The sequence below is a fragment of the Lygodium microphyllum genome, chromosome 11 (genome assembly GCF_053477565.2).
Source record: "Lygodium microphyllum isolate KBCC chromosome 11, Lygodium_microphyllum_v1.1.10, whole genome shotgun sequence".
Classification (NCBI taxonomy): domain Eukaryota; kingdom Viridiplantae; phylum Streptophyta; class Polypodiopsida; order Schizaeales; family Lygodiaceae; genus Lygodium; species Lygodium microphyllum.
Genome location: NC_141145.1, coordinates 118,914,432 through 118,936,640, shown reverse-complemented (window position 1 = coordinate 118,936,640; position 22,209 = coordinate 118,914,432). Strand labels below are relative to the sequence as shown.

The window sequence follows — 22,209 nt, the reverse complement described above, 5'->3', positions numbered from 1 at the left end:
AAATACTTATAAAGTAAAATTTGTTGTCTTTTTTACCAAGCCTTTACTATTGTGTCTACTACAATAATTGAATATACACACACACAAGAGAGAGAGAGAGAGAGAGAGAGAGAGAGAGAGAGAGAGAGAGAGAGAGAGAGAGAGAGAAAGAAAGTTATATTAACGTCTTCTAAAGACCAAAACTGGCCTATGAGACAAACTGTGATACAACTGATGAGGTCCAGCTATCCAAAATAAAAGCGCTGAATGAAAAGCTAAAAACTGGAGACTGAAAATACGGTGCTGTGAGTGTGATAAGTGTCGTGTATGTGTATGTGCGTATGTAGCTCTGGTACTCCAGATAATGGCTACAAAAGGGGAACAAATGTCGGCTGTGATAGGGGAACAACTGTCGGCTGTGATAAAGTGGTGCGATGTGTATATGTAACAGATGCAGGGAGATATACTATCCTGGGATGTAGTAGCAGTCGTCGAAGTCGCTAATAGCAGGTGATTCCTCTTGGATGCAGGATGTGGTACATCGGCGGTGGAGAAGGAGCAAACTGGAGGTCTGAGATCCAATGTGTCGAGTGTCGTCGGATCTCAGTCTGCTATCGATGTAGATCAAGAATCCTCCAGACCTCCTGTCGGTGTGGCTGTGGGGTCCGAAACCCACGGATCCTCGTGCGGCGTCGGGTACGTTGGTCCTCAGCCTGCTGTAGTGTGAGCCCGGAGGTCTGGTTGGAGGCTGGTACAGTAGCTCTCACTCTGTCTGTCTGAAAGAACTGTGTAATAGTCATCTGGGCGGGCCCCTCTCTGACTGGGACCCGCTGTGTGCTCTACTCTCTGATGTGCCATGCCTCTCCCAGAAAACAGCCAAATGATCTCTGATCCATATCAGTCATACATCCCTGAAGTGAGCTGCTCAATGTGTATCTAGATCTCAACTCTGAGTATGCCGGGCATCTGAGAACAAAATGCTCCTCACTCTCCACCTCTGATCTGCAAAGGGGGCATATCCTCTCCTCCCGTGGGATGCCACTGGCTCTGCCACTCTCAATCATAAGCTGATGTGATGATACCCTGAGCTATCCAATAAGAACTCTCAATCGATGTGTCATATAGATCTGCATATATCTCGGAATCTCTATGAATCCCTGCTCTGATATGCTCAAGAACTGTGTATAATAATGTGCCATCTTCGATGGCAGTGACTGTGCAGGGCTGACCCATGTCCTCTGTATATAAATATGCCATATCTCCTGTCTGATGACTCTGTTCCTCTCAGAGAGAGAGAGGGTGTAAGTGGGAGCCTGAGTATCATATAGAAGAGGTGGGAGTCTATCAATGTCCAGCCCATGTTTGTCAAACCAAGCTCTAGTCTGTGCATACCATGATGTGGTATCCCCCGCTCGAGCCATCTCCTGAGATGCCATATATGCTCTGTATGCAATGCGATCTCTGTCCATATCCTGAAATCTATGTAGGAAGCAGACTGTCTGAAATAATGCCTCGACTAGCATGGGTGGTGTGGCAAGCTTTGCTCGCACAATGTCATGTGGGACTGAGGCCTTGCTGCGAATCAATCTAGATATCATGATCACCTGAGGTCTCTCCATCAATGTCCATACATAATTGGCAAGGCCTGGCCCCCATATAGCTGCTCCATACATCAGTGCTGGAGTGACTAGAGTATCAAAGAGCCACCCCTTGGTGCGGGGCTCCTGGAAATGTGCCTGATGACATTGTCGCTCCATAAGAGCCAATGCTGAGTATCCTCTAGTGAGGCGGTCACGAACTGCCTGTGTCATCGAGAAAATCCCTGAAGCTGCTGTAAAGGTGACTCCCAGATATACATATGATCCAGTGACCTCAATACTCCCTCCTGCTGCCATGAAAATACTATGTCTGCATATCTAAGCTGATGTATGGAATATAAGAACCTTGGTTTTACCAAGGTTCACTGTCATGCCTCTCTGTATGCAAAAATCATCCAATGCTAATAAATGGCGCTGTAATCCCTGAGCTGAATCTGAGACCAACACAATGCCATCTGCATATAGTAAGATATGAACTGTGGCTCCACTGAGATCTATACCTCCACCGGCTCGCTGTTGAATAAACTCTGCTATATATATATATATATATATATATATATATATATATATAGAGAGAGAGAGAGAGAGAGAGAGAGAGAGAGCTCCTACAAATGCAATGATAAATTGCTCTGAGTATTTCAAATTGCACCTTAACAAGTTTCTTACTCTTTGCTCTCAAAGAATTATTAGGTGGCTAGCTTTTGAACCCACACTTTGCAAGATACTTGCTAACCTCTTTAGAAATGTTTAGCTAGCATATATATCAATGCTATTATTATCAATGTTTTTTAAAGAGGTCAATTAGGCTGAGATGCGCTTTGGTTATTCTTTAAAATTGTGACTTAATCCATTTCTTAGGAATGTGTGGTTATATTTTAGAAGGGATGCATCAAAGTGCTATTCCCTTTCCTAATCAAAAGCTCCTTTTTGCTTGAATCTCTATAGATGGAAGTTCATACTTTCTACAAGTTGATAAAGGGATCGACATGTCCTTTAGATCATCTATATGTTTTAAGAAGAAAATGTGGCACTCATTATTGTGTCCTGGCCATGGTTTGTTACATCAAGTACATGATATGTCATGCTAAGATGCTTGAGGATTAGAGTGACCTATGTTGGGAGGCCTTGATTTTTCTTGTAGGACCTTAAGGTCAAATGATTAGAGTGACCTATGTTGGGAGGCCTTGATTTTTCTTCTAGGGCCTTAAGGTCAAATGATTTCTAAGGTCTAAGTTTGAACAAGCTCTTATTAACTTTTGGCTTGCAATGGTGCTTGGTCACAACTAGAAGGATCCCTAAGAAATTAGAGGAGACACATTTCTTAGTATGGTCATATGAACCTCGCATATCAAATTCTACAATCTACTATCCTCTCTTATTGAAAATCATGGCTTGTCTAAGAGTATGGTCATATGAACCTCACATATCAAAGTCTACAATCTACTATCCTGTCTCTTAGTATGGTCATATGAACCTCACGTATCAAATTCTACAATCTACTATCCTCTCTTATTGAAAATCGTGACTTGTCTAAGAGAATGATGGAGGTTGGAATTGTTGAGTTGATAGTGGCAAATTCAAAACAAAGGAAATGAAAAAAGTAACAATGGTCTTGAATGTAGAAGAGTTACCAAATATATGTCCTCTCAAGGTACAAGAATTGGAATAAAGGAGAAGCATACAAAGACAGGGGAGCACAAGTGAGTGTAATAACACAAGCCCATGTTAAGCAGTTGGGGCTCCAAATTATTGTGAAATCTAGAATTTGAACCCGGCTAGCATATCATGTCAAGGAAAAAATGCCTAGGAATCATTATAAGCTCAAAATGAAAGTTTGCAGAATCCAAATCCAAGTTCTATTGTCATTGGGATAGGGGGAATTTCCTCTAATTTTAGAACATCATGGTCTAGGAAGGCTATGGAAATATAGGATCGAGGAAGAGGAACAATAACCATATATAGTAGGAGAGGAATGGCAAATATGAGTAAAGATGAAGAAGAGAAGAGCACTACTAGTTTTAGTGAGGAGAAAGATATGATAAGAATACATAATCTGAGTCTAACATAGATCTAGAAACCTCTTGTCTTTTCTTCCCTAAAGAAACAAATAATATATTAATTTGAGGAGGATCATGATGGTGATATTATATCTTGGGTCTGTTGAAATGAATAACTCACACAAAAGAAGTGATGTATTAGAATGGAGATACCTTGGGAGGTAACCATAATGTATACATGCTTAAAGACATAGGCTAACTCTCGATAGAAAATGAAAATTCTAGAGGTGCATCATGATAAAGAGCAAGAGAAAGTTGTGAGGGAGTCTAAAGATTGCATGGATGAGGCTTTAGAATATTCAAGAGCAAAAGATCTAGTAGAAGAGATTTTGAGATCCAGCTTGTTACCATGCAACAATACTTATTACAAAGATGAGTTTGAGGGTGGGCTACATGTGTAGATACAAGTTATGAGCCTGTTATTGTAAAGGGTGATAACTCTTTGAAAGTGGTTTTGGTGAATGATAAAATTTTTGAGTTGTGAGTAGGCATGATTTTTTTATCTTGGTTTTAGAAATGAATAGGGTCTTGAAGTGGCTCAAGTTGAGATTATGAGTAGGATCGTGGATGAGAAAAGTTGATTTATGTTATCCTTTCTTGCCATAACAAAGTGATTGTTTGGATGATGATGGGTGTTGCAATGATGATGAGATGGGATACTTTTTGAAAGTATCTAGGGATTCCTTTAGATAGGTTGGACTTTTATGTGATAAATTAGGTCAAACTTTTAGTCTATTTGACAATGAGTCTAATCAAGGTTCTTATGACCTAGAGAACGAGGTACACTCAATAAAACCTTTAATGACAAATATCCATTTGATAGAAGTCCTTTATCTCTTAACCACTAATATCCTTTAGATATGTGCAATATACAAGGTACCCTTTCTGATAACAAAGATGCATTCATTGAATCTATTGAAGCATAAGAGCATAATAGAGTATCTTCAAATGATCGTGGTATGTGCATAACGCTGGGCATGAATAGAGATAGTCAATCTATTTGTCATGTCTTGAGAGCATAAAAATGCCTATGAGATATGATGAAAGGATAAGCATGCAAATCATGACCTTGATTCACAAACTCCTATACTCCATATCACACTATATAATGCTTTCTTACAGGTTCATCAAAGGGAACATCTAGGAGAATATCCCATCTCAAGGTAGAGAGGTAGATGCACGGCTATGGTAGATGGAAAATGATGGATCTTTGCATATAGGGCATTTCATGGCTATGGAAACTTGATTAGATTATGTGCAAATGGATGGTATTGTGCATAGTGAGGGTACCAACATGATTTATGTTGTGAAGACTCTTAGATGGGTTCATATCATTTATATCTTTGATCCAAGTGCAAACAAAGTGTTTCAATAAGGCAAAGATCAAGGGTCTAATAGTTTTCCATTCAATAGAAAATAGTTCTTACACATGAAGTCTTTTATCCTAGGGGGTGGGATAATAAGAATGCCTAGTACTTTAGAATTTCAATAGTTCAGCAAAACTTGATCTTGTCATAGGCTTAGTGATCATGCTTTTTTTTTAACCATCGTGGTAGTATGCATGCATGCATTATTACAAAAATCACTTCATGAGCAATCTACATGCTTATATTCTACACTCATGTCATGCATGCATGGTTATTCATGTATCCCAAAGCTTAAGTGAATAACATGCATGTATTATTAGAATGTTATCTTTATTGCATCATTGTACACCAATGTCACACACAACCTCTTTACAATAGCCTATAGTACTAGTATAAAGTTCATTAAAAATGTTTTGAAAATCAATACTAAAAACTCTCAACTTTTAAATCCAAATCTAAAATAATAATCTCATTTTTATCAATGTTGAGGCATGGACTATAGATATTTACAAGATTTTCCAATTTTGGCAACTTGTGTTATATTAAGCCTAAACTTTTCATGAGTATTATGGCAAAACTTATTTACGAGATCATAGTGCGAGTACTTACTACTATAATGAGACTTTAACATGGAAGTTATTAAAAATGTGATAATACTCCCTTCACGGGGCCTTTGATCCAAAAGGTTGGTGTTTAGGTTGTTATAAGACTACATGTACCACTATGGGGGTATAGTTTGATAGCATTAAACTTCGACATATTCGGCACATAAACAACAATGGGAATTACATGAGACATTTTAATCCAAAAAAGGGGAAGTACCCCAAAGCTAAAGTCCCTTATCATGCACCATACATGCTTCTATGTCATATCTCATCTACACCTTAATACTTGTCCCTATTTTGTATCATAAAACAAAAACTCTAAGTTATAGAAAAGTGGATTGCATTTATTCCTCTTAATGAAGGTGTGCTAGTAGGCTAACGCTGGTGCTTACTATGAGTTCTACTCTTTAGAGTGGTGACTACCATAACCTTCATCTTGAAACCACATGGTGGCCCTTTATAGTAATGCATTTGATGTTATTTGACAATGGTAACTTGATTTAGAAGAGAAATGTTTAGGTAACTACATATTTTATCATTAGCATTCTATCACATCATATTTTGATAGCATATGGGCTTGTTATTTGGATGTCAAGCCACAATATCCATGCTTTCAAACCTCATATATTGATATTAAACCCAAACCCAATCTATATGGATTGACCAAGATGAGTGGTCTATACCACCTTGTTATGTAAAACATTGGTTTATAATGTCCATTTTGAATGGTTTTGTCACAACAACAAATGAGAAATTGGTGTTACAAAGCATGCAATGTCAAAAGTTAATTTGTTTTATGGAGCATGTAACTATACACTGAGACTCCAAAATCTCCAAACATGTTATCATCTCGTTATCATGATCAAGAGAATTTAAGGCTTAAAGGTTTCCATAACCATTGACAAAATAGAATTCTTAAATGCTCTTTAAATGCTTTATGTCATGTCTTACAAACAAATATCCATGTGTAGAAGGTTGCAAATTAAAAAATGACGATGCAAAACTTAATCTAGAGTTTATTATGGTTGCAATTGATGCATGCCTTTATGTCATGAACATTCTAAACCTCTAGGATGCAACCTTCAACATTATTTACTTAGCTAAGATAGAATATACCATAAGTGGTGAAGCTTAGCGATCAAAATTGGTTGGTTTCATTTTTTGATGTGTGGGCTTCCAATTGACTTTGAAGTCTCTAGATATTTCTTCCAACATTGCTTGTCGTATTGGCCAACTTGGTGTCTCTAAAATCAATGCCTCCTTCATCTACTTGATGCATTTTTGAACAAATCAAGAGCCAAATTAGTTAAGCTAGTGTACAATACTTAATTCTTCTTGCCATTATTGTTAGTTAAGCTAGTGTACAATACTTAATTCTTCTTGCCATTATTGTTATGATATTAACAAATATTGAAATTTAGGCTATATAAGAACTTTGCATCTCTAGAGTATTGATAGCTTAGGCTTCTAATCCATTACCTTGCTACTCACATCACATTGGTCTTCAATAACTCTATTTACAAAGGAATGGCCAAACTTGGATGAAAATAGTGCTCTCATATGCTCCAATTCTTTGAACTCTTTCAACCTTAAGCTAGCATAGATCAAGCTTGCAACTATTTCTTTCATCTCCTCCTGGCACTCTTTCCTGGAATTGTTTAAAAATTCCATGTTATAGTTAGTATGTACACAAACTTAGTTAGAACACTCTCTAAAGCTACTCAATATCATTTGGGTATCATTGCAAATCATGTCGGTCTATGTCACAACCTTCCCTTAAAACAAGCTAGAAAAGTGACCTCCCATTGAAGCAAAGAGTATTCTTATGAACACGATTAGGTGCTATGCTTCTAGTGGCATCCTTCATGGAGACCAGAAGTTACTTTGCTTCATTGAATCAAATGTTGCTCAATTGAAGACTATGCCTCATCTTTCATGGTAGCTTCCTATCTCATGTGGCAAAATCTTGGTGTTTTTTAGTATGCATGGTTCTTTAACTAACTATACCAAATTTTCCATTTAGGTCAAACACTGGGAGGAGGCAAACATGTGTATATGTGCATCTACACGAATGCGCACATGCATGGGTGTGTGTGCATGTCTCCCAATAAGTACCTCAAGCTTTCTCTCTTATTGTCTCTTCAAGTCTCCTTTGACATTGGAGAGATCCTCCACAAATTTAGCTAGAACTATACAGCTAGATGTCCAAACATTGAGATATCAACCTATGTATTAAAACATATTTGAACGAAGCAAGTAGTCTACCCAAACAAAAAAAGAGTGTTCCTATGCTTTAAATTATAGAAATAAACATGTCTAGGCCTTTAGGTCTAAAAGACTTGATGGACATTCAAGGACCTAAATAATGAATTCTTAGCTAGCACACCTTGTGTGGATTTTTTCTATAATGTGGTACTTGTATTAACAAAAAAGATGTAAATACCTTGTGTTTTGTATCCCAAAGGTACAATGTAAATACCTTGTATGTTCTTGGATTTTTGGTACAAGATCGATGAGGTCTTCACAATACTCTTGTATGACATTATATGCGGCCCACATAGTCTTCTCCTTCAAGGCTAGACTGATAATTCCATCAGCTTTGTCCTCCTCACCTAGTCGTAACATCTCAGTTGCATTTCTACTGATAATTCCATCAGCTTTGTCCTCCTCACCTAGTCGTAACATCTCAGTTGCATTTCTGCGCAAGTCATTAAACACATGCTCTCCTTCCTTCCTCAATGTTATACACCTTGCAATTGTCATACCAAGGTTGTTTTTCCTGCAAGGATTTGAAAAATGACATATTTCTTATGTTAAAGAATATGGTAGTAAACCACTTCCTTACTTACCTCTAAGTTCATGCGGTCATGATACTATGAAGACCAACTTATCCAATTGACTTTTTTAACACGAATGCCTTTAAACAAGGTCGGGGACATCCTTGTAGACATGTTTGAAGTTAGCTTTGTTTACTACCATATGGGATTAGCAAGGGGTAACTAGTTATATAACTAACTAACATTAGTAAGGCATAACTACATGATCAACTTATTCATATCATCAAAAGGTTACTATACGATTTTTCAAGGGCCGGTAATAACTACATGATTTTCTTTTCGATATGAGACCATTCTTGAACTACCCCTAGGGCTTGAACCCAAGACCTCCACAAACTCACACACATGTTTTACCAATTGATCTACATAGCTATTTAAAGCTTAGTGAGTGAATCATTGAAGAAGGGTCATAACTTTTATCATAATTTAAGTATAAAGAAATACCAAGCAGATGCTTTGAATTTTGGTTGGAACCCAAGAAGCATCAACACTTGGTGAATTGCATTTTGAAGGGTGAGAGATCCTGAATGTGCAAGGAGGATGGCAAGAAGCACCAAACATACTGCCACCAAGGCACCCACGAACAACATTTCCTGCATACAAAGGTTTTCCTAAGGATTTGGTAATGCCCATGTTGATATTAAGATAATGAATATACATCACAGAAAGCTACCCAACCACCCTCGATTTTATAATGCCCAGATTTATATAAACTAGATAACAACATGCAGGTCATTCTTCTAAGGGCTGATACGAGGGAGTTGCAAAGAGCCACCCCTCAAAACGAAGGACTGCGCCCCGACCTCTCTTGGGAAAGACCACCTTCCAAATGGAGTGGTCTTCCCAGGAGAGGAGGGTGAGGAAGGTCTCTTCAGAATTCCAAGAAAGCTTTTTTTCTCAGGATTGGGAATTAGAGACCCATACCGATATTCCTTGGTGGCTGATGGATTAGTCCATACTTATCTTCGGGGTCGATAATCTGACTGTAGTATAATTAGCTCCGATCGATCAAGTCTTGTGTGTTCTGCGCTCTCTGTTTGATCAAGTAGACGAGAGCGTCTGTCAGTCCGCTCTAAAACAGCAGAGCTCTAGAGTGCGCAACATCACGTGAGAATATCATGAGTGATCGATGGTCCGTCAACCAATCACTCCAGTACTCCGAGATCAACGCAGATATCACAGCAAACACTGGTTTCTCTCTGATATTATCGTGCGTAAAGATACGTGCGTATACGCACAGACAATGGAGTTAATCAGCGAGAGAGAGTGAATACACGAGATGGTCGAGCGCAGCATCAGAAATGAGAGCCGCTCCTGGTCGGTTGTGTCGGCTTGGCCCTCCGGAGACGCAGCTTTTCGCTTACCGAAGTCTATTATTTCGCGGGGGCTATTTAATTTATTTATTCCGCCTATTTCTAATCCTTACCTGATCGTGGGTGGGGACTCTTCTCTACTATTTCCTTTTGGGTTATTCATCACGTGCATGTTGACTAAAAGTAACTTGCCGCATTGGACATCATTTTTAGTATTCCATGGCTCTTCCAACGCCAACGCCTTCTATGGGGGAAAACCATGTAAGGCAAAATAAATTTATAAAATGCAGATGGATCGATCCTAATGATTCATCCTCTAAGGAGAATCTGGGGGTAACGTAAATCACCAAGTAATGTCATTAAGGTTCAAGCACTCCAAGGACAATCTTTGGGGGCGAACATAAAGCATCAAGGAATGTCGCTGAAGTTGAAGCACCATGGTGCTCGAGAGTACTAGGGTATAGCTATTGGTTGGTAAGTCTATACCTATCTTTAATCACTTAGGGTATAGCTATTGGTTGGTAAGCCTATACTTATATTCTTTAATCACTTGATCGGGAATCCAATCCCAATCCTTATTTGCTTTGTCTCACACCAAATATTCACCCCTTTCTTATAAATTTGCCTAGCAATAGTAATCTGGTTAAGGGAATGGAGGGACGAGCATGCTTATCAACAAATTATCCAAGGTAATCAAGCCTAAAGAGTAGTTCAAGTTGATTGGATGGTTGAGGAGAGCAGTTAATTGGACAATTGGAAGAGAAACTTGAACTAAAGCCAAGGTTGTCAAATTTCTTTGGCAAGAGGGCTACAATCATAGGGTATAAACTCAACAAAAGCAAAGGTTATAGTCCATGGGGAAAAGCCTTGCCAATTGTGTGCACCCTCATCTCTTGAACTTCTTAGCATTATAGAAGAGGACATACCATGGGTGTTGACAGGACATGAAATATCTTACAATTCACTTCATAAACAATCTGTCAACCACGTTGCTTAGATCATGAAGCCTTAGACCAATCTTATCTTTAGAAAGAGAGAGTCTCCCAAGAGACTTCGGCAATCTTGGGGCTTCCCTGGAATGCTAGGCCGCTACGTGGCACAGCAACTTCACATGGCAACTTCACTCAATAATCCATTTCTCCTCTTTCCCCTCTCCATTTCCAAGATGTTTTATTTCTCTCACTCACTCTCTCTCTCTTTCCCCCCAGTTCTCTCTATAAATCCTCTTTCTCCCTCTCTCCATCTCTATCTTTTGTTTTATTTTATTTTCGCTCATCTCCTTATTCCTCTCTCTCTCTCTTCAAACTTAAAACTAAAAGTAGTTTACAAAATTTGTAATACAAAATGTCAAACATAAAAACACTTTCTTCTACACACCATACTTATAAACTTTCTTCTTTACACAAATGTAAGGAATCACATGCTTGTTTCATGTGATATTTAGAAAGAACAATGTTATACTCAAATGGGCCATAATTGAAACAAAGACCAAGCACCATAAAAAGAATTTCTCTAAGAGATGTTTTATTTCTCTCTCTCTCTCTCTCTCTCTCTCTCTCTCTCTCTCTCTCTCTCTCTCTCTCTCTCTCTCTCATCAAACTTAAAACTAAAAGTAGTTTATAAAATTTGTAACACAAAATGCAAGACATAGAAACAATCTCTTCTATGCACCATACTTACAAACTTTCATGCAAGCTCTTTTGATACACATTTTGAAAGTTATCTTATGTCAAGATACATAGCAAATTATGACTCGCAATTGGTACTTGAACTTGGTACTGCATGTCTAGGGCTTTAACGCTACAACTTAGTACTCTATACATAGGGCATCAAAGTTTTTTAAATTTAAAAATGATGGGAGCAAAGCTTTGGGGCCTCTCAAGGTTGGTTTCTTTGTGCCTTCACCACCCAATCCTCTCATGGATGCTTGCTCATCAATGTTGAATAGTTTGTAATGACTATGAGGGGATATGGCATGATTTTGTATGCAATCCACAGAACCAGAATATGATACTATGTGTGAGTCCTCTTGTTACATGGAGTGTGTCTTAGGATGCAAAATGCTATGACTGTTTAGGGACATTGGTCCCAAATACCAGCCTTAAACTAGGTCTGGAGTGCATAGCAAAGTTTATGTGGTAAGCTCTCATGCTTTTAAAAAGCATCCACGGATGCAAAATCTTAACCAGCATTACCACCTTGTTCAAAACATGGACACCTCCCAATTTTCATAATTCTCACAACACACTCTTTCTAATTTCCCAACCAAAGGTTGTGGGAATCGTAAAGGTAGATCCTAAAAGCTATGTGTGGAAGCACTACACCCAATTTCTTTTTAGAATAGATGGACTAGTCTATACTAGTTTGAATCAAATCTTGTTTGAAGTCATAAATGCATGTAAAATGGTTTTTGGTATTACAATATAACATAGAGATTATGTGTTTCAAGGATTGAGAATATATGTTTTGTTAGACCATATATAGATTCATCTTGTTGTATTGAGGAGGAATCTATTCTATATATTATTTAGAGCTTTACCTTGGGGATCCCAAACCAACGAGAAGGTTCCCAAGCCTACATGGCACAAGGAGGAAAGGTTTGGTATATTAGAAAACTCCCAAGCCTATGTGATAGGTGGAGGAGAAGTTTCATATTCAAGAAAGGAAGAGAGGTGTTTCTTGAAAGGTGGAGAGATGTTACATTTTATGTTCAATCATGGGAGACACACACACACACACAGTGTGTCTCTCTCTCCATGGGTAAGATCTAGGTTTAAAAGGGGACATGAAAAACTCCTCTCTCTCTCTCTCTCTCTCTCTCTCTCTATATATATATATATATATATATATATATATATATATATATATATATATATATATATATATATATATATATATATATATATATATATATATATGTAGGACTATTTACAAGTGACATAGGATTGTAGACAATGTAGCAAGGTTGCAAGCATGGCAAGGGATGCATGCAGGATAGCACTACAAGCGATGTAAACTCAACAATACAACATTGTAGACTGACCAATAGAGACAAGGTGAGAGGTCTACAATTGTGGCAAGGGCTGCATTCGTGACTAGCAAACCCGGACTAAAAACAAACACACATTGAAGCACACATTGAACGACTTATGGACAATTGTTTCAAAATGGTGGCTAATGTAGGATTGATGTAAGCATTCTCTCTCTCTCTCTCTCTCTCTCTCTCTCTCAACTGGGTTGGCCCACCATAGCTACTACTGACAACCTCGCTAACGGCTAGGGCTATGCCATGACTCAATTAGTAGCAAGCAATTAGCCCTTGACTAGGGCTAACCCAAGTTGCTATTGATATAAAATACTTCATTGCTACTCCTCTTTTACCCCAATTGTAATGACAATGCAAGGAAGGAGCTAGGGTTTTCCAAATGGTGGGAGTTGAGGAGGCATTGGATTGTGTTGCTCTCCATCTAAGGTGGTGGCATCATCTTAGCTAGCGGGGGGTTGCTTGATGGTGGCAAAGTTATGCCAATTTTAGACGTGCATAGATCTACATAAAGAGAGAGAGAGAGAGAGAGAGAGAGAGAGAGAGAGAGAGAGAGAGAGAGAGAGAGAGAAGTTGAATATTATTAGCTTTTTATTAAACTTCTTAATGTAAGTATGTTTAGCTATTTATGAGAGAGAGAGAGAGAAGGTGGGGAGGGAGGGAGGGAGGGAGGTTTAAGATATTGCAAATATTAGTTGCTTGAGGAGAGCACATCCAAAGCTTGGAATGATCATGTCTTTGTTCAATCTCCTCCATGTAAACTCTCATAGATCCAATGTGGTGGCATGTTGCCAAGCCAACACTTTGCTCAACATTAATTGAATGCCTCATCTATTGAACCTACTATGCACCCATTCTTCCTTGCAAAAATTGCCCAATATGGATCCACCAATGCACTTTCAAGAATCCTAATACTGAGAGAGCTTATGGCTCCCCCTTCATGGGCCATTGTGAAGAATGACTAAATAAATCCTCATCGTGTCGTGTATCTTAGAATCATCATACTCAAGCATATGGTAAAAATTTTCCGTGAGGTCAAGGTTTGGATCTAGTGGCATGATGTACCCGGGGCATGTGCCCATACTAGAAAAACCTATATTGCCTACATTTGCAATACCTTGAACCCCTAGGAAATCCTAATCCTATGTCTCGAAAGCCTAACCCACCACAGAGAGAGACACACACAAAGAGAGAGAGAGAGAGAGAGAGAGAGAGAGAGAGAGAGAGAGAGAGAGAGAGAGAGAGAGAGAGAGAGAGAGAGAGAGAGAGAGAGAGAGAGAGAGAGAGAGAGAGAGAGAGAGAGAGAGAGAGAGAGTGTGTGTGTGTGCATGCTCATGAGGCTATTCTCACTGTCTTTAGACCATTTGAAGGCCTACAATCATTATCTTGACCACCAACATGAAGTTCTTACCATTATTGTTGCCTTCAATCTGCCAACTAGCCATGGTGGCCAGAATCACAATCTAGGATAGTATGTAGAATGCACTAATAGTAGGCACCTTCTTTCGATAAGCACATTACCAAAAAATGGTGGCATTAATCACTAGCAATGGACTGCTTTGGATTTCCATGAGCTTTAAAAGCTTGAAGCCTTTAAGCTTTAATAAGTCTATTACCTTCATTATTTAAGGGCCAAACAATGCCCCTAAAATTTTGTGGAGTTGGGGAGGAGGGGCCATTACATAACACCTCTCTCTCATTAGGGTTCCTCTTATATCAAGCTTTACACAATTTTTTCCTCTAACCATTGTTCATGTGTGGGGGTATGGGAATATTGTTTTCATCACACAATAAGACTATTTTAATCTCTATTCTTTCTGTGCAACAAAAGATGAACAAAAAACCAATCAACACATCTTTGCCCACTTATAGAGGATTCCATTCCTTGGGATAACTTAATGGCTATTCCCGTATGTGTATTTCTTATTCTTCAATCGAATTTATATCCATAGAGTTCTTTCTTAAGAACTTGAGTAGCAAATTGTCAAAATCTCCTATTTCCTATGCTACCATTTGTTTGAAGGCTATTTCAAATATTGTTATTGTTCTTGAAGCTTACTCATAAGATCCACTCCTTTGTGGACTTATTCAATCATATAACCTTCCAAGCATATTATTATTTGAAGATGACAGATCGTTTGCAAACTAAAGATATGAATACTAAATCTCCCCTTTTGGAGATTACCCTTCAACAACAAAGTGATCTCTTGCAGCACAACTTAGCTGACATTACACGTGCTCCTTCATGAGCAAGAAGCATAACAAAGCCTAACTATTCAAGACGAAGATGACTGCATTGCATGTATTCTTCATGGTGTCTTTGATGCACAATGAACCTAGAAGGGCAAGCATATCTGTTGTAAGTCTTTCCAATTTACAAAATTTCATGGTATGAAAGATGATAAGATTATCTTATCATGGTTAAGCTAGTTTAATGCTTACTTTGATCAAGAATCCTTCCCTACCCAATGACAAAAACCACTGCCACACCAATGACATGAGTACCAACATGTAATGAATGAAGCTGATAGGAGAGAGGAGAGGAGCTGAAGAGAGAGAAAGAGAGTAAGAAGAAGAGGAAAGAAGACTAGAAGAGGAGAGAGGGAGATAGAAAAGAGAGGAGAAGGGAGGAGGAAGCCATGGAAGCTGAAGATGAAGGTGAAGAGCATGTTCTTGATAATAATTTGTTGCCCTAATCTGGGACTCTTACACCTTATATACCTCGGTTAGTGTGACTAGGTGTCTAACCCCTAGTTTGTATGTATCCCACTTGTTACAATCCATTTCCACCTTGAAGGTTTTTGCCCTAAAAAACAAGAGAACTGGAGGGGAGTGATGGGTGAGCTGAAGGAGGGTTGAAGAGTATTACTTTGAGCCATTTTGCAATGAAAAGTGGGTGGGTAAAGACTAGGGACAGCATGTTGTCCATGATCGACATGCTGAGGTAAATGGGTCATAACTTTTGATAGGCTGCTCTAAATGGGGCATGCCACATGTCAAAACAGAGCTTATGAAGAGTATTTTCAACATATGTAGGATGCACATGCCTGAGATTTGGATAAGTACAAAATTGTTCTAAAATTGTGTGCAGTTTGCAGGCAGAGGGTGGTCAAATGGGTCATAGCCGGCTAGTCTTCAATCCATTGGGCCTCTTGGAGGTGGGAAAATTCATTGTCGATGGTTGCCAGGCACCAAGAGGCTTCTTCCAAGGGTAGGCCTTGCCATTCGATGAGGTATTCTTTAATGGATTGAGACCTTAAGTGCTTATCTTGTTGCCCAATGATTGCCTTAATGATATACTGAGTGATGCCTTCTTCATCTATGGGGGGAAGTTCTTCCATATAGTCCACTGAGGTGCCCATGAAGGGTTTCAACTAGCTAACATGAAACACATTGTGAATTTTGGTGGTTGGGGGAAGTCCTAATCGGTAGGCCAAGTCACCAAATCTCTTTAGGATCCGGCATGGGCCATAGAAGTGGTGGGTCAACTTGTTACTGGTGCCCTATTTGAGATTGGAGTAGCAGGACTTAGGTACTTTCAAGAGGACCAAATCCCCTTCCTAGAATTCCAAAGGCCTTCTTTTCTCATCAGCGTAGAGTTTCATGTGCGTTTGTGCCTTTTGAAGATTCACTTTACATTGCTGAAGTAAGGCTTGCATGCAATTTAACTCAACATGACTCTAAGGGTTTATCTTATCATTAAATAAGACTATGGGGAGGGGAACCTTATATCCATATAAAGCCTCAAAAGGGGAAAATCCAATGCTAGAGTGGGTGGAGTTATTATATGCAAACTTAGCCAAGTGGAGCCATGTATCCCAATTGTGTTGTACATCATAGCAAAAGTGTTTCAAATATGTCTCAAGCCATTTGTTCACTCTTTCAGTCTGGCCATTAGTTTGAGGGTGGTATGTAGTGGATGGAGCAAGCTTGGTCCCCATGGATGTGAAAAATGTCTACCAGAAGTTGCTTATAAACTTTGCATCCCGATCATGTACTATGAATTGTGGTAAGCCATGCAACTTGAAGACATATTCCATAAACTGAGTGGCCGCATGAGAGGTAATGTATTGGGTCTTAGTGGGGATAAAGTGGGCAGCTTTGGTGAGGTGATCAACTACCACATAGATACTATTCCACCCTTTCTTGGTCACGGAGAGGCCGGTGATGAAGTCCATTGTGATATGAGTGTATTTCCCTTCATGGAAAGGGAGGGGCTGCAAGTAGTCAATGGGCTTGAGTGTATTGTCCGAGTGTGAGAAATGTCAAAGTCATAGTTTTGTAATGTTGGTACCCATCGCCTTTGCTTAAGAGTCAAAGTGGACTGAGTCAAGAAGTACCGGAGGACTCGGTGGGTCACTTTTTACTTGGAAGCGGATGCCATACAAATAGTGGTGCCATTTCTTAATGGCATGGAGGATGGCCAACATTTCCTGGTCATATACATTCATTTACATCTCCTTCTCATCAAGCTTGCGGCTCTCAAATGCAATCACACCATGCTCTTGCAACAATACTGCACCAATACCCCTACCACTAGCATCACAATGAATGGTAAATAGCTTAGAGAAGTCATGGCAAACAAGGATGGGGGCAGAAGTAAGCACGTCCTTTAACTTCTTGAAGCTATGATCAGTAGTGGCATCCCAAAAGAATGAATCCCTTTTTAATCGGTCTATTAAAGGTGCTGCAATGGTGGCATAGTGCTTAATGAAGCATCTATAGAATGAAGAGAGATCAAAGAAGCCATCCAACGAAGTGGTGGTGGAAGGAGTGGGCCAGTCCCTAACACATTGCACCTTCTTTGAGTCAGCCTGTACGCCACTTTTGCTCACAATGTGTCCCAAGTACTCCACAGATGTCTGCATGAAGGTGCATTTTCTCTCCTTAGCAAAGAGGTAATGCTCTCTCAATATCTCAAACACCCTTTGACATGTGCTAAGTGCTCCTTTGATGACTTGCTATAAATGAGGATGTCATCAAAGAAAATTGTTAACCCTCAAACGAACAAAGGTGGAAAATCCGGAAAAGCTAAAGCAGAAGACAAAGACAAAGGCCAAGGCAAAAAGAAACGGAAGACAAAGACGCACAAGGAGAAGAGTCCTAAATAAGGGAGAAAGGCGCATAAGGAAAAGCGCAAGTCAAAACTTTTGTAAAAGAGCGCAAGCGCATCATGGTTTAATTCAAGGAGCACCGGGCTCTCACCCATGCAATTTGTAAATGTAGACGGGCGGTGGAAAGGAAGCTAGGAAGATAGAAGGACAATGGGAAAAAGGGCCTAGGCTACGGCCGGCCATGTAAAAAAGGGGAAAAGGGGATGACCGCCCAAAAGGGATTTAGGGTTTTGTATATAAAGTTGAAAAGTGAATGAGAAGCTCATTCTTGTGTGTGGCAAAAAGTAGCTCTCCTCTTCTTCTTCTTCTTCTTCTTCTTGCTTGCTTGAGCTTGTGCTTGAGAGAGGGAGTGTGAGAGTGTGAGGGAGTGAGTGTGTGAGGGTGAGGGACCGAGGAGAAGAAGCTCTCCATCTTCTCCTCTCTTCTTCTCTTCTCTTCTCTTCTCTTGTCTTGTTCGCGGCAATGGAGCTTGGAGCTTGGAGCGGGAGGATCAAGCTTGCTTGAAGCTTGCACTTGGATCGTGGAGCTACCGCAGTGCGCGGGAGAGGAGGCAACTTGAGCGGCACGGAGGTAAGCTCACTACACCCGTAGGTATGGATGGCGCGTCAGCTATGTGAGAGGTAGCCATTAGTGCTCGGCTTGGAACGCTTGAACAATAAGCGGTCCGTGGGTCTTGGCAGTTGAGCAAAAGCTCCCACATTTTGGTTCCGTTGTCGGGACCAACGGATTCAAGCCTTGAGCGCTTACGCGCTTCGAATCGAGCATCAAAGTAAGGGGTTTCCCCTAAACCGGTGCTTGAGATAGGTAGGAAGTGAGGGGGTTGAAGATGGTATTCGATCTCCTTGGCAAGTAGGTTTTTTTTTATTTTTTGAGATTTATGTTATGAGATGGAGTAGTGTAGGTATTTACTTTGTGATTTGGATGCATTTAGGATAGGAAAAAACAAAGAAAAAGAAACAAACAGTAGGGTTCTATGTTGTTGTATAACAGGCTAAAACAGGGAAATAGGGGCAAAGATCCTTGGAGTGCCGTTCGATTCGAGCACCATAGTGATTCCAGGCATGTCTGGCATTTCCTTATAGTGTTTTGTACCTATTTGGAAGGCGCTGGACGATTCGGTGTAGTAGATATCAGCCTAGAGGCATCGCGTGCAACTCGCAGGCCGTCGACCATGTCGTCGAACCAGGCTGTCCGAGTCCCAGAATCGGACCAGTCCAGAATCGGACAACCAAAATCGGACCACCAGAATTGGACCACCAGAATCAGACCAGTCCATAATAAGATGCTCGGACAACTGTCTGATCGGACCACTCGGACCAGCTCGTCCGATTTTGGAAATCGGACCACCCAGAATCGAACCACCCAGAATCAGAGCCGTCCGACTACTAGAATCGAACCACCATGTCCGATCCGATTCCCAGAATCTGACCACTTTTTTTATCCGATTCCCAGAATCGGACCACTCCGAGAATCGGACCACTCCGAGAATCGGACCACTGGGCCGATCGGACCACTCAGAATCGGACGTCCGATTCTGATAATCGGACTCCTGAAAATCGGACATCTGAGAGTCGGACAGAAAACTGTCAAAATCAGACAGGTATCTAGAACACAAATTTTGACACATCTAAACCGCGAGATTGACCCCAAAGGCTATGTAGAGCTAAAGGCACATCACAGATCCATCACTGGGCTAAAATTTAGAGTGGTTCAAAATTTGGCTATAAACGGTCCTCCAAATTGTGCATGGCTTTTACCGTAACGGCCCTGCGAGCCGGGGGGACTGCCCCCCCGGACCCCCGCAGAGGGGGCTCTGCCCCCTCCGCACCTCCCCCAAGCAGGTTGGAGAGAAAACGCGCGCCGTGACAGGTCCTCCAAATTGGACCCTAGTGAAGTAACGGCTCTACACGAGCATGGATTCTCACTCGCAAAAGAGCAGCCAAAAGCCCATACCCGAACAGAGAGAAACAGAGACCCTAGAACATCAATGGGCCAATCTAGCCATCAAGGGCAAAAAGGCCACACCACGAGAACACAAAGACATTGTGTTCATACCATGTCTAGTCAGAGTGAAATGCAACATCAGCAAGCTACAAATGCCAAGATGACTAGACATGACACCCTTGACGAGAGATGTGCCTTGAGCAACACTGCACAGATGACCCAAGACATCGGTGGAGAATCCACATCTGGTCATGCAAGTGGGGACTCAAGTGCATCTGTCAGAAGGCTTAAATTTACAAGCCAGGACCCGAAAGATGAAGACATAGTACCACCTGCTTATCTTAGGGTCAAACTCACCGCAAAAAGAGAGCATACTATTAATGCCCTGATTGATGGAGGAGCATATTTTAACATCTTGACCTATGAATCATGGACCCTACTAGGCCAACCAGAGCTGACACCGACTAATGCAACTCTTAGCCCTTATGGGGGACCTCCACAAGCACTCATAGGGAATTGCAATATCCTTGCAACAATTGAAACTGAAAGCTTGCCTATCCTATTTCATGTTCCTCCAAATAGTGCTAGATGCGGGAAAGAAACCCTCCTAGGAAGACCCTTCAAAAGGGCGACCAAGTGTGAGGCCGACTATGTAGCACAGAGGATACACCTAACACTACCGGGTGTGAGGATAGTCACAACCTTTAGCAAGGGTGACCTCATCAAACCTCGAGGGAAAGGCGAGCAAGGTGCTGACATAACAGTCAAGCTTGCTGACGAGAGCAAGGACTTGTTGGAAGAGTTAATACAAGCACAAGTCGAACAAGGAGAACTAGTGAGTGAGGCCATGCCTGAAACAAGAAGGTCAAGAGACAATGCCAAGGACGGGCTTTGGACTTACAAATATCGTAGAAGACCCCAAAAGAAGCCCAAGCCTTATAGACATAGGCAGCGATGGAGGATCAGCACAATGCCGCGATGGATATCCAAAGCGTTGCTACGTGCTCAAGGGTACTACGCAGGTAACCGATGGATTTGGGTACCAAAATCCCCTGCTAAACCGCCTCTATCAGCTGAAGGCCAGAGTGCATCAAAAGCAATGAAGCACAGGAGGAAATCTAAGAGAAACTCTAGGTCTCGAGGCAAGAAACCGGACATGATTGTTCGAAGGAAAGAGCCTCAGCCTAGCATGCTAAATAGACAGATGTCATATGTAGCCATCGAGCATGCACCGAAATCGTTAGTGCCCAAAGAGCCTTTGATTTCCCAAGGGGAGAACAAGCATCATAGGCACAACATTGCTCAAGGCAAGGCTGATCGCTCAACAAAGCAAATGGCACAATCGTCTAATAGCCTCGAGCAGATCATTCAGCCAGTGCCAAGTCCACCTAAGAGTCCCAGATCTCCTACATCCTCTTTTTCCAAACGGACACAGGAAGCACAACAGCGGTTGTCAAGGGAAACTGCTCAATTCCAATCTCTATCTCCATCGAGGCTTCCAAATATCCAAGAGGGGGGACATGACACTAGCCACAGCCCTCGGCCCAAGGATATGCCTGTGCAACCCAATGTGACCAGATCAACTCATGCTCGATCTACACAGATGAGTGCTCAAAGGGCAACAAAAAACACGGCCACTTCCAATCGCCCTAGGGACTTGGCACCGCAATCCACCAAGGGTAGCCAGCCCACTAAACTAGCTGCTACTACTTCCAATCAGGGATCACAGCAGTCGCAGCCCTTAGCTGTGACAATGCCCCTTGTGGAACGTGTCCTTAGTAGTTTACCTGTGGGGGAGGTGTCGCAACCAAATCCCTCGACAACTCCAGCACTTTCAAAGTTCCTAAAGCCTAGGCTGGAGGAGTTAAACACAAGAGAGTTGGCTGAAGAGCTAGACTCTCCGAAAAGGGAGGTAATTGTGCTCTCACAACCTAGCGAGGCTATTTAGCAGGCCACAGCCATGTCCCGTAAGGACACACTAGAGAAAGAGAATGCTGAGGCCCAACCAAGCACATCAATGGTTGACCTAGTCCAGGGTCCTGAGTCATTGAGAGATGCATCATCATTGACCAAGAAAAAGAGGAGAAAACATCGAAAACAACAGTAGCTACAGGTGGTTGTGGACCCCAAGAACGTTGAGACTAAGAGGGCTAGAGAGCTAGGGAATAAAGCATCAAGTCCATCCACCAGTGAATCCATTGATGTCTCTCCTAATAGCAGTGAAACCTCAGACACATCCGTGTGCTCTGAAAAATCAAAGCAGCTATTGCCATCAACAGTTGCTTTCAACACTCAATCCACCGACAATAGAACTCACATCGACCAATCAAGAGTGGATACAACACTGTCACG

General features: G+C 41.0%; 1 protein-coding gene and 1 long non-coding RNA gene across 2 annotated transcripts; both read right to left on the bottom strand.

Moving 5' to 3' along the window:
* Positions 1–5,843: 5,843 nt before the first annotated feature.
* Positions 5,844–8,380, bottom strand: LOC148029292 (vacuolar protein sorting-associated protein IST1-like). Its single transcript, XM_087688547.1, has 4 exons — positions 8,279–8,380; positions 8,086–8,218; positions 7,086–7,254; positions 5,844–6,872 (listed from the first exon to the last, which is right to left on the bottom strand). Exons 1-4 carry the CDS (start codon positions 8,367–8,369, stop codon positions 6,738–6,740), a joined length of 528 nt encoding a protein of 175 aa, XP_087544673.1. The 5' UTR covers positions 8,370–8,380; the 3' UTR covers positions 5,844–6,737.
* Positions 8,381–8,886: 506 nt separating this feature from the next.
* On the bottom strand, positions 8,887–9,709 carry LOC148029291 (uncharacterized). The gene is made up of 2 exons (XR_015692478.1): positions 9,403–9,709; positions 8,887–9,036 (listed from the first exon to the last, which is right to left on the bottom strand). It is a non-coding gene; the product is annotated as an uncharacterized LOC148029291 (long non-coding RNA).
* Positions 9,710–22,209: the final 12,500 nt, after the last annotated feature.